The 13,161-nt window shown below is 32.3% G+C and overlaps 1 protein-coding gene across 1 annotated transcript; it reads left to right on the top strand.

Annotated features, from left to right (window-relative positions):
• Window positions 1-2,500: 2,500 nt before the first annotated feature.
• LOC121411431 (ADP-ribosylation factor 4-like) lies at window positions 2,501-13,161 on the top strand. Its single transcript, XM_041604163.1, has 6 exons — window positions 2,501-2,719; window positions 5,037-5,117; window positions 5,755-5,864; window positions 6,264-6,335; window positions 7,603-7,728; window positions 8,723-13,161. Exons 1-6 carry the CDS (start codon window positions 2,653-2,655, stop codon window positions 8,804-8,806), a joined length of 540 nt encoding a protein of 179 aa, XP_041460097.1. The 5' UTR covers window positions 2,501-2,652; the 3' UTR covers window positions 8,807-13,161.

The raw sequence follows: 13,161 nt of genomic DNA, 5'->3' as shown, positions 1-13,161 counted from the left end.
GATGTCAGATATGCCCTTTTAAGACCAAAGTCTGAATTCAGATGTTTTAAAACTTTATTTTTATCCAAAGAAAACATGTTTTTGGTGTGTGAAATAGCTCATTCTAGATGATATACACCTCTTTATCACTTTAAGTAGCATTTCAGTTGTGTATAGGAATATATTTATTTTTCTACATTCATGTCAAATAATTGCAATTAAGCGCAGTTTTGTATTAACAAACTGAAAAATCAAGACTTATTTTTATATCAGCATGTACTTATCTCTTTCTTTTGAAGATGGACTTTTTCAAAGATTAAGTATTTATTGTGTTGCAATATCAGATGTGTATACTGTATTTAGACATATTTTTTATTGAAGATAATTTTATAGTGATGTTTTGTAAACCAAATTTTATATTTTCACAATCGACACATGATGAGCGGGTTTTTGTATGCAATAAAAGTCCAATACTATCATTTGTTGTGATCGTTACTGGTTTGTTTACAGTATTAAGGATGATGAGTTTGATCAAGGTTTCAATGAGGATTGGATGAAGATGTCCACATTGTACATGTATGTCCTTGATAGCCCATTATTAACATTCCCTTGGTCTACTCTTCAGATTTCTAATACCCACTGGCATACAGATATGGGGGGGGGGGGGCATGCGGAATAAATAGGTAAATTAATAAATCTATCACAAAAGTATTAGAAAAGTCAACTTTTTCTCATGCACTTTGCTCGCTCATAGGTTTTTTAAAATATTGCCCTATATCGCTATATGGGTATAGCCTAACTAGCAGTTACACTATTTTATTGTTTGGAATTCTGATTGAAGAAGTGATTGTGTGTCCTATTTGTATGATACTTCCTTCACTTTAAGCTTATATGTAAAGCTTTAGATTTATTTCCCAACATCTGTTCATCAATTATATAGGCTCTGACCTTATTGTCATGGTCTCTTTTTGCTACTCCTAATGTATAACTACCAACTTCACTACAGTATCATAACTTCAAATAACAGAGGCTTCAAACGGATATATTTTTTAGTTCAGCCATTTATATGGATTCCATCTTTAGCACTCACTCGTAAGTTGTATCTTGCCACAGATGCTACTATTCATATTGATTGGGGAAGTAATAAATTGGTAGTAATAAATTTAAAGTTGTCAACATTTTGGAGGATTTACCAAATTCACCCAAAATAAAAACAGTGTCACAATATGCCTCTGATACCAAATTGTTGGAGTTTTTCATCACTAAGGATATCTAAAAATCACAAAATGTCCAGAGTTTATTGACAGAATGACAAATCGTCTGTAGTAAGTGCTTAAAAGGGAAGTTCACCCTGACAAAAAAAAAAAAAAATTATTGTAAAAATAACAAAAATAATAAAAAAGTGGTGGAGATTTGAGGAAATCTATCAAAGATTTGAAAATTAAGTTATTATAATATTATTTTTTTATTTGTGACGTCACTGCGAGTGGCTGAACATGTATCGTGAATTTTAAAAACCAATGAATCATTTTTGAAAATGGGTTTTATTCAAATATGATGAAGAAAATTTGTAGTAATTATGAACCACTAAAAAGTTGAAATTCATGTATTTTATATTACATAACACATGGGGTAGCTGCTTGTATGTGATATCACAGATCAAAAACTTAAAGGTCAAGTCCACCTCAGAAAAATGTTGATTTGAATCAATAGAGAAAAATCAGACAAGCACAATGCTGAAAATTTCATCAAAGTCTGATGTCAAATAAAAAAGTTATGACATTTCAAAGTTTCGCTTATTTCTAACAAAATAGTTTATGAACGAGCCAGTTACATCCAAATGAGAGAGTCGATGATGTCACTCACTCACTATTTCTTTTGTTTTTTATTGTTTGAATTATGCAATATTTCAATTTTTACGAATTTGATGATTAGGACCTCCTTGCCTGAAGCACAAATGTTAAAATAATGGAATTCCACATGTTCAGGGATGAATGAAACTTCATGTCACATGACAATGACGAGAAAATAAAAATATTTTGTATAATAAAATACAAAAGAAATAGTGAGTGAGTGATGTCATCAGTTCCTCATTTGCATATCGACCTAGATGTTCATATAACTGTTTTGTGAAATGAAGCGAAACTTTAAAATGCCATAACTTTCTTATTTTACATCCGATTTTGATGAAATTTTCAGTGTTATGCTTGTTGAATTTTTCTCTTTTTATTCAAATCAAGTTTTTGTTGGGGTGGACTTGTCCTTTAAAGATCTAACTATATATTTCTTTATCTTCAATGCATTTTCCTCAAACCTTCAATAATTTTAAAATTAATTTTAAATTTTAAAAATTTTTCCACTATTTTACAATTAACTTGTCGTCAGGATGAACTTCCAATTTAAAACTAAACTGTCAAAGGGGTCATCTCTACCTTACCCATCCCTTCCCCATGCACAGCCCCTGCCCCCCCCCCCCCCCCATCTCAGAGCGCGCATATTTGTGTGTCCGTTCGTGCAGCGCGCATGATTACACGTATAGAATTGACGTGGCACGACTGTACTTTTCTCGACCTCAGATTCTGGCCAAAGTCTTCAAATTGCTTATTATTACCCAAGGAAAGGAAGGAATTTTCAAAAATCTAGATTGACGTGTTACCACATACCAACTTGAAGATGGGATTGTATTTTTCAAGTGCTTTCAATAGACTTTTCGGCAGTAGAACTGTCAGAATATTAATGGGTAAGTAGACCGTGTGAGACTAGTGCCGGTATTGGTTAACTCTGGGACCTCCGCCCCCGGAGCGGCGGCGGAGCTCAGAGCCATGAATGCGGTCCAGTGTCTCAGGCCAGTCAGGGGTATCGGTGTTTGCGTTTTACTTTTAGTTTTAGTGTATAGTGTTGTAGTCTTGAGGACGCAATGATGATGATTTTTTTAGATATGTCATCTATTTCTTCATCATTGACGTCTTGACACTCTCTCCATAGTGCCTTCAGCGAACGACCAAAACAAAGATGGATTCCCCAAAAAATCCATCCTTTTAAACCGAAGTGAATAGCATTCATTTAATTTTATTAATTCTTACACCTTCCTACGCATAATGCGTAGGAAGGTTTTAAATATTACTATTTAAAAATGTAAAAAAATGAAGATTTCTTACCTAACTGATGCCGCGTAGACCCCTCGTTCCACATGTAAACAACGGAAATACAATAGCGTCGACCCTTGAACCGCTTATGTATGACGTACTTCCGGAAAGCAATGCCGTCTCAACGAACAATTTAGAGATAAAAAATCTTATTTAACAAATATTAGAATTTATTTCGTGATCATAAATAATTAATATAAATATATATAAATTATTTATGATCAATATTTGTTAAATAAGATTTTTTATCTCTAAATTGTTCGTTGAGACGGCATTGCTTTCCGGAAGTACGTCATACATAAGCGGTTCAAGGGTCGACGCTATTGTATTTCCGTTGTTTACATGTGGAACGAGGGGTCTACGCGGCATTAGTTAGGTAAGAAATCTTCATTTTTTTACATTTTTAAATAGTAATATTTAAAACCTTCCTACGCATTAGGCGTAGGAAGGTGTAAGAATTAATAAAATTAAATGAATGCTATTCACTTCGGTTTAAAAGGATGGATTTTTTGGGGGAATCCATCTTTGTTTTGGTCGTTCGCTGAAGGCACTATGGAGAGAGTGTCAAGACGTCAATGATGAAGAAATAGATGACATATCTAAAAAAATCATCATCATTGCGTCCTCAAGACTAATAGTGTTGGGGGTCGCGGGGTAGGTTGAAACTTTGTAATTTTCTTTAACGCCTGTAAATACTGCCCTCAGTGTATTGCTATTAATAATACAACGAAACTGAGTTAACACAAGACGAGCTTTTTCATAAAAAGTTCATGTGATTGAAAAGAGATGGAAATTAATTTAAACTTGCATAATTTGGCATTAGCCGATTAGGCCCTATCATGAAATACAGCAGTGCTTTATTCAGTCACCCGCACGGTTCCCTATTTCCACTTCCACTCACTTTGTACACAAGTGCGCGTATACAAATTGCTGAGTGGTTCCCGAAACCACGATTTGGCCCATAATTTCATCAAACGGATGAGAAAGTTGTAAATTTTTAGTTTCATGATTTAGTTCTAGATCTAATTTAAAAAAATACTTAGGGCCTATCTAGATTCTAGTTGAACATTCTGGTTTTTTTTGGTTAGCATGCAAATGAAGGGAGTTGATCATGATTCGTGATTCACATTGCCCACTCAGTATTTCAGTTGTTTTTTTGTATGAAATATATTTTAAAAAAAAAGGTTTGACTCAATCCTCTGATACTACTAGTACTAGGCCTAGATGGAATGTGCATAGATCTATTGGTCAGCAAAAATGGAAATACTCTTTAGTTTAACACAAAAGAAAGCTTGAGTGAAGTCATTGACCATCTTAATGGTATATCACTATGTTCTAGCTTTTTTTTTTTTACTTTGAAATGCTTTAAAATGCTATAAATTTCTTATTCTACATGCAATTTTAAAGAAATTTTCAGCTTTATGTCCGTTTAATTTTTCTCTTTATATTAAATTCCACTTTTTATTGAAATTCCTCTTAAACTTCCTCTTCCACTCTTGGAGTTTAGCTGCCTAGCTTGGGTAAAACATTGTAGGGGATACAGACTAGATTTGTAAGAGTAACAAAATTTTCATTTTTTTTCCACTGACATTGCATTTCAGCTATTGTACATCATCCCAGCTATCAAATTGTGATTCCAAATTTTTACTCAAGAAAGAATTTTTTTTTAAAACCGTCATCAAGTATGTTCAATACAAAAATACACATTGAAAAAGGCCAGATAATAGATGTTGTTCAGAGAGACAATGCATTTCCATGAATGACATTGAGATGGGGAATTCTTTAAAATAACATATTTGTATTCAATACAGTTTGAAAGTCAGCCAGTATTTTTTATCAACTAAATGCTTGCAGATATATCTATATTTTTAATTAGTCTCATTTGGTACCTGTATTGTTTTTCTTCAAAAGTTGGACTGGATGCTGCAGGGAAAACCACAATCCTGTACAAACTAAAGCTAGGAGAAATTGTGACTACCATTCCAACAATAGGTAAGTACCCCCATTAACATTATGTACATGTACCATCAATAATGATGATTGATGATGATAATAATACAGACTGCTGATCAGTTTTATGCTAAAATTAGAATAAAAGGACCTATTATGTAACCATTCTGTAATTTTCACTCTTAATATTTCAGATTTACTTGTAAATACATGGGGCTAGTAATGGGGTCAGAGGTAACCCACATGGCCTAAATCGATCCAATCCCAGTAATGCTATAGCCAGAGATGCCCAAGAAATCTGCTTCAATGCCCAGTTCATTGGCCATTTATATATTGCTCCTATCCATGTATAGTCAAGCCCTCTTACCAAGGTGTTTTGCACTAGTCATATTTAGATTATATATCATTTGGCTTTGATCTAGATATGTATATATATATATTTATTCTATACTCCATTGTCCTTTTTTCCCCAAAAAAATGAGGATTCTTGTAATACTGTTGAATTTCCTGCAAAATCTATTAGTCTTATTGTTTATTGTAGGTAATGTAAATTTCAATCTTTTGAATGGATGTCCAGCTCAATATTGTGGAAGTTGAAATACCAAGTATTCACATTAACATTGCATTCAAGAAAAATATTTTATATGCATGCTGTTGATTGTCTGTTTTTTGTGTACAGGATTTAATGTGGAGACTGTGGAATACAAGAATATCAATTTCACAGTGTGGGATGTAGGTGGCCAGGACAAAATCCGACCACTGTGGAGGCACTACTTCCAAAACACACAGGTAATGTAAATTTATATCTAATGTATGACCCCTGTTTCTTCTCGAAAATTATGTTCTCAAACTTGTTCCTATATGATTTCCAGATTTTAATGCTTCAATCATTTATTATTAAGTGCATTTTTTTCAAAATATATCTATGTTATTTTTTTATAATGAAGGGGGTGGGGGTTCATTGAGCATAAAATAAAATGTTGTGATGTCTTGATTTGATACTTGCTATTTTTCTGTATTTTGTATTTTTTTAAATGAAAATACTAGGTTTCATTTAACAATTTCCCTCAAAATGGAAAATGTTGTTTTCTCTACCCAAAATACTGCAATACAAATCCTTGTATTTATACATTCATTCTTATCTTCTATGATTATTTTCAATGTATGCATTTATCTTTCCAACTTTAGGGTCTGATCTTTGTTATAGACAGTAATGACAGAGAAAGAATGGATGATGCAAAGGAAGAACTCAGCAGATTAGTAAGTGATGATTTCTTAAATAAAAAAATAAGTATGCCTACCTGTAGTTTCAGCAAGCAGTAATTTCTTGAGAAAGTGATTTTGAAAATATGACAGATCATTTAATTGTAGCTTTAGATAAGGTTTGTATACACAAACCTAATTCTGAAATCCTGAAATCTAAGCAGAAAAATGGTCATACTGATGATCACTGACTCATGTGGGACTTTTTATCATTATTGTTAGCATTTCTCAGCAACTGCACAGAATTTCATATTCATACATGCAAACACTTTGTCATTTAGTGCAATTCTTGTGAAAAAAATTGATGTTCTCTTCATGAACTCATAGAAATAGACTTGAGTTGGCTTTGTGTGCTAAGCAAGTGAATCACAAATTTTGTTTGCTGCAATTTCTTGACAGAAAAAAATGAAGAGCAGTTTAAAACTGCAAAAAATGGCCAGCCTCTAACAAATGCATGGCTATAGGAAAGAAGATTTGAACTTTCATATGTTAAGAGATGCATGAGGGACTTACAAGTTATTTTCTACAATCAATAAATCAAATTTAGTTGTAGTAATTAACCTTGTTGCAAGAAACAGATCAGCAATCAATCGCAATTTGTGATTGACTGCAGTATAAATGATTGATTTGGGTACCCCAAAAGATTTGCAATTGATTGCGAGTTTCTTGCAACATTACATCTATCTCTACTTTTAAAAATTTACTCAATGCTCACCTTCTTATATAATTTCTATTACAAAATAATTTAACTTTTCCTTTCCACAATAATACCTCACAGCTAATTTATTATCATTCTTGTCATGTATAATTTTGAAAAACACCACAGCTCGTAAAGATTTGTCATAAATTCATTATATTTTGTTACATTATGTTATCTTATGTCTGTTTTATAATTTTGTTCTTATGTCAGGTTTTTAATCTTTTCAAATGTTACATAAATCTATAAATATTATCTATGTCCATTTCTATGGTAGTTTACATTGTTATATTTTTTTTCCGATTGTTAAACTTATGTTTTTATCTTGATGCTACTTAATTGTAGTTATATCATTGTGATTCAAAATTTTACGGGTTTTTCAAACCTTGTTTTGTATCCCTTGACATGTCGTACTTGTCTAAATAAATACAAATTCAAATAAAAATACAAACATTCCATTTGTATTTGATAATTGATCAACAAACTTTCATATTTGAAATGTAGATGATCATAATTGCAGTATTGTACATGGGATTCATTCATTTTTTTTCCTTCTTAAACTTGAAGTTGGGTGAGGAAGACTTAAAGGACTCGGTTATACTGATATTTGCCAACAAACAGGACCTCCCGCAAGCTATGAGTATCGGGGATATGACATCAAAATTTTCAGACTGCCTACAGAGAAAAAACTATGTGAGTATTAATGATGAAACCAGAGGGCCCCAAACTTTTCAGTATGAGGCATTCTAATTAGCCTCAAAGTGATACCGGTATATATATTAAGTGTAGCAACATAAACACAAATTTGAAGGACAAGTCCACCCCAAAAAAAACTTGATTTGAATAAAAAGAGAAAAATTCAACAAGCATAACACTGAAAATTTCATCAAAATCGGATGTAAAATAAAGTTATGACATTTCAAAATTTCGCTTCATTTCACAAAAACAGTTACATGAACGAGCCAGCTCCATCCAAATGAGAGAGTCAATGATGTCATTCACTCACTATTTCTTTTGTTTTTTATTGTTTGAAATATGAAATATTTTTATTTTCTCGTCATTGTCATGTGAAATGAAGTTTCATTCCTCCCTGAACACATGGAATTCCATTATTTCAATATTTTGTGCTTCAGACAAGGAGGTCCTAATCGTCAAATTCGTAAAAATTGAAATATAGTATAATTCATACAATAAAAAACAAAAGAAATAGTGAGTGAGTGACATCGTCAACTCTCTCATTTGGATGTAACTGGCTCGTTCATATAACTATTTTGTTAAAAGTAAGCGAAACTTTGAAATGTCATAACTTTCTTATTTTACATCCCATTTTGATGAAATCTTCAGCATTGTGCTTGTCTGATTTTTCTCTATTGATTCAAATTAACATTTTTCTGAGGTGGACTTGGCCTTTAAGACAATTAATGGCAGGGGGGGGATACTGCGTTGGGCTCAGTAGCAAAGATCAAGTATCAATTTTAAAATTAATTTAACTTGGGCTCTAATACATGAAACTATTTTTTTACTATTGATGCTTATTTGATGAAAGGAGAGTTGTTTGTGTGTGTGTATCTTTGTAAATAAAGATATCTTGTTTATCAGTAACAGTATATGAATCTTTTTTGCCATTCGATGTGAGATGTTAAATATATGAAAATCCTGTCTACTTTCTTTGATTCTGTCTTAACAGTTTATTCAGCCTGCATGTGCAACGCAGGGTACAGGACTTTACGAGGGATTGGATTGGCTATCACAACAGCTCGCCAAGAAGTGATTTCCCTGCCATTATCTATAGACTTTATTCCCCTGCATTTTTATTCTGCACAATTTGGCATGGTGTCTTGTAGTAATATCCTGTGTATACTGTAAAATCGGCATTGTCCAGCATCCAGCAGGATTCTTTTCCATGCGACGGTTATGGACATCCTCGTTAAAGCTTGTCGAACTTCAAGAATTTTTCCCCGAGATGTTTCAGGATACCATCACAAGAGATACAAATTCCTTTCTTGTATGTCACATCGTGAAGAAGTTGTATATTCATAAGACATTTGCATTGAAAATTCACAAATTTTCCAGATTTATCCCTGGGAGTGTATAAAGGAAATATACCATCACAGTAGATAGGAATTTTCTTCTTGTATGTTGCATTCTTTAAGAAACTATTTTTAACATTATATGAATTTTTGTGAATTGACAAAACTAAACTCAATGTTTAACAGTTAGTAATAAATCACTTTCCATGTCAAGGACCTTACAGATCTTAGATTTTTATCATTTCATCAACAGTTTACCATGAAGTCAATTTCAGAGATTATACTGTAGATCTTGGATGTTTGTTGTGAAAATTTCTGAGTCTATGAACTTGAGAAGTTGTTTACTGTGTCATTGTTTCAAACCAAAGCCGAATAAAAAAAAAACATAGATAGAACAACTCTTGAATTTGTATTTGTTAATAGAAGATAATTCTGTGGAATATTAGCTTATGATATTTATATGATACTTTTCATTCTAATAGTTTGGAATTTTCACATTATATTCAACAGCTGGGAATATGATAACAGTGATATTTCAAGAGTTAGGGCCACTATCATGTGATCAAGTGGAATATTTCTAGCATTCCATCCGATGTAATTATTGAAAAAAAAGGTAATTGAGAAAATCATGTCCCATATCACAATTAGTTATTATGTCCCCATAATAATCATAAAAATGTGACTTACATGAAGCTCTTTATGGCATCATAGAGTATCATTGCACTTCACAGTACATTGCAATGCTTATTGCCCACATCGTCTATTTTGTGCATTTTCACATGCATATTTGACAATGCAATATGGTACCATATTGAACAGCAAGTCTTGTACAGTAGCCCATGGGATTTTTGTCAGACTTTGGTGCTTTGTGCAATATGCTCTCATACTGCACAGGAAATCATGCAGACAAAAGAACTGCTTTTGATGCATTGTTAGTTAATCCTATATAGATAATAATGGCTTGCATTTATATAGCACTACTCATGTTTGATATTAAATGCATTTAGTACCTATAGAAAGTCGAGTTTTGCATCCCCTCTGTAAAGATTAATGATGATGTCCCCACGTTTTTATTTCCTGAAATTGTTTAAACCATCGCACTTCATTATTGTCTAAGTTGATTAATTCTGATAGCAAATATTATACTGATTTTTCAAAGGTTTTGGTAATTATGTGGGGAAAGTCATGAATGCATTTCTTTTTATACATTACATATGAAGTTTGGGTAGTGAGAGAACAGCATGATAAACAGTGAAATAACGGGGATATTCCAGTACTTTTACTGCTATATTTGCGGAGATACATGCTCATCCACAATGAGTAGAAAAGGTGTGTGGATTGACATCATTATCAACTACCTTAATTAAGTATCACATCCATGTATATATCAGTCTTATCTGATTTTCTCCTCATGTGTGCAGGAAATGTAGCAGAGTAAATCATATGCCCAGATTGACTTGCACTTTAAGTACATGATTTTATCAACGATGATTGAATACATGTTCAACAATTTTCATTGAGCACATTTGCACGTCTCTTATTGAACCAACTGCCACTACATGATATGCCAAGTTGATGGCATGTTTTTATTGCGCTTGAGATATTATAACTCTTCTAAGTTAGTCCAATGGTTGGTTGAATGTTTGCTACTTCTGCAGCAACAAATGTTTGTTTTGTTATATTTATTTTATATTTGTTGCTCTTGATGGAGATACCACATGTAATGTCAAATTTCAGTCACGTCTGCGTAAGTAGACCTTTCGTGAGCTTGATAAGTTCAGTTTGGTGTGTATATTTCAATAAAAAAAAATAATGTACAAGAGTAACATATACAGCAAATATAGTTTGAAGATATGGAAGAAAAGGAGACTTAAAAGTAGGTTTGCAAAACTTTTAAGGAATAGTCCCCAACAAAAATGTTACAAGATTACTTGGTTTCAATGTCACTAAGTTTGAAATAATTGCCCATGTCGAACATACATGTATTGTTGTCCTAAGAGATTTCGGCACACTCGCCCGTAAATCTCATATTTCGAAAAACAAAGACAAGACGGTCTTTGAATGTGGTACTTTGACCTGACGTATAAGCTAGTGGAAATGACACAATATGACTTTATTTTTCATTTAATTGATCAATAGGAATAATAAATATGTTTCATCCCTTTTTCACCCCCCCCCCCCTTCCCTGGTACTAGTAGTACAATCCCCCAGACAACAAAAAATGAATATGTATAGGGAGACAAGGAAAATACAAATAATATACTCCTCTCCTTCCTATTGCTCATGAAAACTACTCTCGTAGAAGTTTGTAAATGACTCGCTTATATCTGATGTCGGATTCAATATTGCTGTTGTTGTTATCTTGGGCTTTTAAAAGGCATGTACTATTCAGATATGAATATGTAAAAATATTTATGAATATTTCAAGTAACCATATTGTATAGACTTGAACATAGCACTTGACAGATTTGTTTTCTACTATTGTACCAGTAATTTGTTAATACTATATTTCAGTATGTTTTGTCACATTGACCCTGTTCCAAAGTCCAGTTTAACTTAAACCGTGGTTCAAGTCTGTGCTAAAATCATAGGAAGCCAATAATGTCAAATTTTGTTAACATAGTAGATTTCTTATGTCTATGGTGAAGAGATATGTTAAAGTTATTATTTCCAGACCTTTTTTATGAATGCATTGGGTACCAAATGTACATGAATCGAGCCTCTACTGTAAGAGGTCTATGTCAAAGTTGGCTGTCCATAGTTAAACCACAACTTTACACCTGAGTTGAATTAAATCAGAGTTAAGTATATGGGCCATTGTCATGTTTTTCTTTTTATCTATTTTCCCAATAATCCTGATTGCATTCCACCATTTCATAATTTGTTTACATTATTCATTTAGTTCATTGCATAAGTAACGCTTACCGTAAGAAAAGGGAAGGAATTAAAAATATTAGTTTGCTTCAAGTCCCAGCTTACTAGGCTTGGTATCTGAATGATGGTTTCTATATTTTCCTCAATGTTTATCACAATGTAGGTGTAGTATTCATTCACTTGGTGGAAATGTAAGCTGAAATTTCATAGCTTTAGTTCAAATGTTTTTTGTCTACTTTGGAGAAAAAAATATTCTCCATCTCAATTTGCACTTTGCTTCAAATCAAAATTGTAAATATAACTTGAATATACTGACAATTCCCCCCCCCATGATAAATTTTAAGATATATGTATACATAATTATTGTCTTTAATATACAGTAGTGATTGTTATGTTTTACATGTAAGAGGAAAGAAAATGTGATTCTGGGTTGATAGGGGAAATTTTCACTATAACCATTTGCTATTCACATTAACTGATAGAGGAGTTGTAAATAAGCGAAAATCTTAGAAATATATAAATATTTCCATGCAGATATTTTGGCATACACATGCTTAACAATAGGTTTGATGGGTAGATTTTCACTTATGCACAGTTTTGTTTAATCTGATTTTTTTTGTTGGTTTGATTTTCATGATTTTCACTCTTAATTTTCACGAAAAATTGTGTTTCACATGAAATACTTCTTTTTTTGTACTTATGTGTTTTATGAAATTCTGTTAATTCCATTTTCTTCATGAATTCCATTATTTGTTTCTGTTTTCCCCATATCGGAAAAATGGGGATTTTCATATTTATTTGACATAATTTGCTGCCATGTACACAGAATGAGGTCTCTGCTAAAATAATATAAATAATGGCCCCAATTGGCCTTATTATACAGAGCTTCTGGGAGATTAAAAAAAAATCTGAGGCATTGTCTACATGTAAGTATTCTCTTTCTTCTTTGTTATTCTTATTTATTCATTGTTTTTGTATGTTCCATTACATATATTGTGAAAGTAAATGATTATTTTACAATGTTAGTAGTTACCTAAAAAAGGAAATTTAATGTGGGGGCTGTATGGGGATTTAGTTTCTTTATTGCATAATGTATGACTCTGCCATTGTTAACAGATGACAGAAATATTACTTGTAATTTAGTTACACAGAAAAGAGCTACATTGATTACAACAGTGTATGATAATGATTGATGATATAAATAATACAAATATCATGTAAA

Source organism: Lytechinus variegatus, chromosome 3 (genome assembly GCF_018143015.1).
Source record: "Lytechinus variegatus isolate NC3 chromosome 3, Lvar_3.0, whole genome shotgun sequence".
In the NCBI taxonomy this organism is placed as follows: Eukaryota; Metazoa; Echinodermata; class Echinoidea; order Temnopleuroida; family Toxopneustidae; genus Lytechinus; species Lytechinus variegatus.
Note: the sequence above shows the minus strand (reverse complement) of the source record. Positions and strands in the feature narration are given on the sequence as shown.

Coding starts and splice junctions, on each gene's coding strand:
- LOC121411431 (XM_041604163.1), top strand. CDS start 2,653: ATGGGATTGTATTTTTCAAGTGCTTTCAATAGACTTTTCGGCAGTAGA. Junction 2,720..5,036: donor AACTGTCAGAATATTAATGG/GTAAGTAGACCG, acceptor TTTCTTCAAAAG/TTGGACTGGATGCTGCAGGG. Junction 5,865..6,263: donor ACTACTTCCAAAACACACAG/GTAATGTAAATT, acceptor TTCCAACTTTAG/GGTCTGATCTTTGTTATAGA.